Source organism: Triticum aestivum, chromosome 3B, assembly GCF_018294505.1.
Source record: "Triticum aestivum cultivar Chinese Spring chromosome 3B, IWGSC CS RefSeq v2.1, whole genome shotgun sequence".
NCBI lineage: Eukaryota > Viridiplantae > Streptophyta > Magnoliopsida > Poales > Poaceae > Triticum > Triticum aestivum.
Window position 1 is genome coordinate 437,410,702 of NC_057801.1, and position 3,240 is coordinate 437,413,941.

General features: G+C 53.6%; 1 protein-coding gene across 1 annotated transcript in view; it reads left to right on the forward strand.

The window, feature by feature from the left end:
* The first annotated feature begins 1,229 nt into the window (after positions 1–1,229).
* The window catches only part of LOC123070236 (protein CHUP1, chloroplastic), a 6,518-nt gene continuing 4,507 nt past the window's right edge, over positions 1,230–3,240 (forward strand). Inside the window, exon 1 of the mRNA XM_044493328.1 lies at positions 1,230–2,430. Coding sequence (XP_044349263.1) covers positions 1,363–2,430 — 1,068 coding nt within the window. The 5' untranslated portion in view covers positions 1,230–1,362. The remainder of the gene's footprint in view (positions 2,431–3,240) is intronic.

Consider the following 3,240-nt stretch of genomic DNA (forward strand, 5'->3'; position numbering starts at 1 on the left):
AATGTATCATTATGAAGGGCTTCTGGACTACACAATAACATGATCAACTGGTTGTAACACTGAGCAAATCAATGAAATATGTTTGTGTCCGGTTTGCAACAAAACAAATGTGTGAACGCGTCTGTGGACAAATAGGGGGCCAGGTTGGATGGCAAACTACATGCAAACATCTCGATCTGGACGTCTGCATGCTATTTGAGAGTCCGCGTTGGAGATGCCCCGAGGAACAAAAGCCATTGAATGAGTTTCATTTAGCTGCCTCACACATCACCGGTTGACGGAGGGCGAAATCTGCAACGAGTTTGCGAGCAAGATGGTCATGGCGCCTATGGTCGTTGAGGACCCGAACTTCGTTGACCAGCAGTGGGCGCTCTACGAGGCTGTGCGTAGCACTCGCGTCAGCTACAACGCAATCACGATGGAGACAAACGCGAAGGCGGCGCAGACGATCGCGGACGAGAACATGGTTGGCTACGTTGGTAGCTCCGCGTCGTTCGCAGCGCCCGCATTGTTCGCGTCGGGCCGCAACAACCACGAGGCCACCCTGTCCACGTCGATCGTGGATCTCACCTCGATCGTCGACGTCCATAGCTAGGCAGCGGGCTCCGACGAGGAAGAGTAGGATATGAGAGACAGATGTGGGCTGCCGGATATAGAGAAGAAAAGTACGTGCAACACGGATGCCTCCACGGCTGACGAAGATTTAGACTAGGTTGACTTTTGTTATATAAATAAACTATCATGACCGCTTTTGTTTTATGAAATATGTCAAAAATGTAATGATTGTTTTTTAAAGAAAAAAATGTCATGAATTTGATCCGATTTAAATGACAATCATCTAGTTTGTATGAAATTTGTCTGGTTTGTTCATATTCAGTTTGAAATATGTCAGAATGTTTGATAAATAATAAGGTTTGATGGTTGGCTCGGCTCCTATATCAGTGTCCACAAACACACCGAAACTAAACACACCCGCGTCTATACCTTGGCATATGTCAGGCCAGGCCGTAAAAAGCCCGGTGCTGAAAACCCAGGCCCGAGTCCGGCCCAGCCATTGGACCTAATAAATCAGGCCCAAGCCTGACATGACCCTGTCTGCCCGGCCCGGCTACGGCTAAAATCTGTTTTTTATGAGCCTGGCCCGGTCTGCCTGGCTCAATTTCCAAGCCCGAGCCCGGCCCGATGACACAATCAGGCCCGCCACCCGCCCTTTTGGCTTAAACCCAAAGCCATCGCCAACCGAGAGCAGCAGCAACTGAACTAAACACACCACAGTGCCCGCCGCGGCCCTATCCTAGATCCTACCTGCCCGTACGTTTCTTGTTCCACGGCCGAATATCGCAGGACGTACACTCACTCGCCATGGTGGCCGGGCGTGTCAAGGCGGCCATGGGCTTCCACAGCAGCCCCAGGGCGCCCAAATCGCCGGCGCCGGCGACGACGGCCCCCGCTGAGGGGTATGCACACACGCCGGCCCGGGTTCCCTCCTCGTCAACGTCATCGCCTGCCCCGTGCGGCTCGGCGTCGAAGGCGTCCGCGTTCGCGCGGTCCTTTGGCGCTTACTTCCCGCGCTCGTCGGCGCAGGTGCAGCCCGCGCGCGCGCCGCCGGAAGTCGCCGGGCTGCTGCGCGCCATCGAGCAGCTCCAGGAGAGGGAGTCGCGCCTCCGCGTCGAGTTGCTTGAGCAGAAGATACTCAGGGAGACCGTTGCTATCGTCCCTTACTTAGAGGCCGAGCTCGCGGCGAAGAGCAGCGAGCTCGAGAGGTACAAGGAGTCCGCCGCGCGGCTCGAGTCCGAGAACATGCGGCTGTGCGCTGAGCTGGACGCTGCGGCGCTGGAGGTTACGAGCAGAAAGCAGAGGATTGTTCAAGTGGAGAAGGAAATGGCAGAGCTGAGGAAGCAGCACGACGCTGATGACTGCTGCTCGTCGTCGGCTTCGGTCTCAGCAGAGCACTTGTCGGTCCCGTTGCACGCCTCAGCACCGAGCTCTTCGTCATCCTCGTCCACGTCGACTTCACCGACGGATTCAGGCTCGTCGTCAGACACGGCGGCCATGCCAAGAACCCGCGTGCCGGAGCTGTCGAAGCTGCCGCCGATACCTCCGCCACCGCCACCGCCACCGCGGCCTCAGCTGACGCCGGCACCCAGCCTGAGCGTGAGCTCAGGCTCAATGGGCCTGTTCGGAAGCGCAGGCGCGCCACCTCCTCCGCCCCCGCCCCCGCCCCCACCGTCCAAGAGGACATGTTCGCCGGTGAGATCGGGTTCATGCGTGAGGCGCGTGCCTGAGGTGGTGGAGTTCTACCACTCACTGATGCGGAGGGAGTCCAAGAGGGACGGAGGGAGCGGTGCCGACGCAGCGAGCGGTGGCGGCGCGGCGGCGACCAGGGACATGATCGGCGAAATCGAGAACCGGTCGGCTCACCTCCTCGCGGTACGTAATACTAGTACCGAGATTTTCAATTTTCTTAAGCTGGAATCATTGGAGGGAGCGTTCTATTAACCTGTGGTAACTTCTAAGAACCTCTTTTTGACATCACAACTGACTGAACTATTTTTTTTTTTTGCGGGAACTGAACTATTCATATTTTATTTTATTTTTGCGGGGAAAACTGAACTATTCATATTGGAGCTGCTGCTGAACAATCATACGCTATTCGATAGAAAGTTGCGTACGTGCATTAATGCATTTTTTAAGGGAGCGTACATAAGCAGTACTGGTTTCGTCTTTTCGGTTGGTATAGCAAAGGGTACAAGTGATTTTCGGCCGGTATAGTAAAGACTGCTTTGGACATGGACGTTAATTCCTGGGGAAAACTGCAAGTGCCACACTTCGGGGCTGTTTGGTTTCCAGCCATAATTTGCCAAGCCAAAATTTAGCAGCCATAGTTTGCCAAGCATGTGTTTGGTTTTTGCCCACTTTGGCTTGCCACACTTTATTGCCTCTATGGCCCATTTGTTAAAGAGACATTTTTTTGCCAACTTTTGTCAAAGTTTGGCGTCCAATTTCTTAGCCACATTTGTGTGGCTTGCCATACTTGTGTGGCTAGCCACAGTTTGGTTTGGCCACACTAGTCTCCAACCAAACAAACCTTTCAACCGCAGCATGTACTTCTCCTTCAGAAAAGCGAAAAAATTCGTTTTTTTGCGTTTTCGAATTATGGATGCCACCCATTCCTTATTACTACAAAACGCCAGGGCATCATAAAAGGAAACTGCTTGGAACGCAATAATTTCGTAAAGT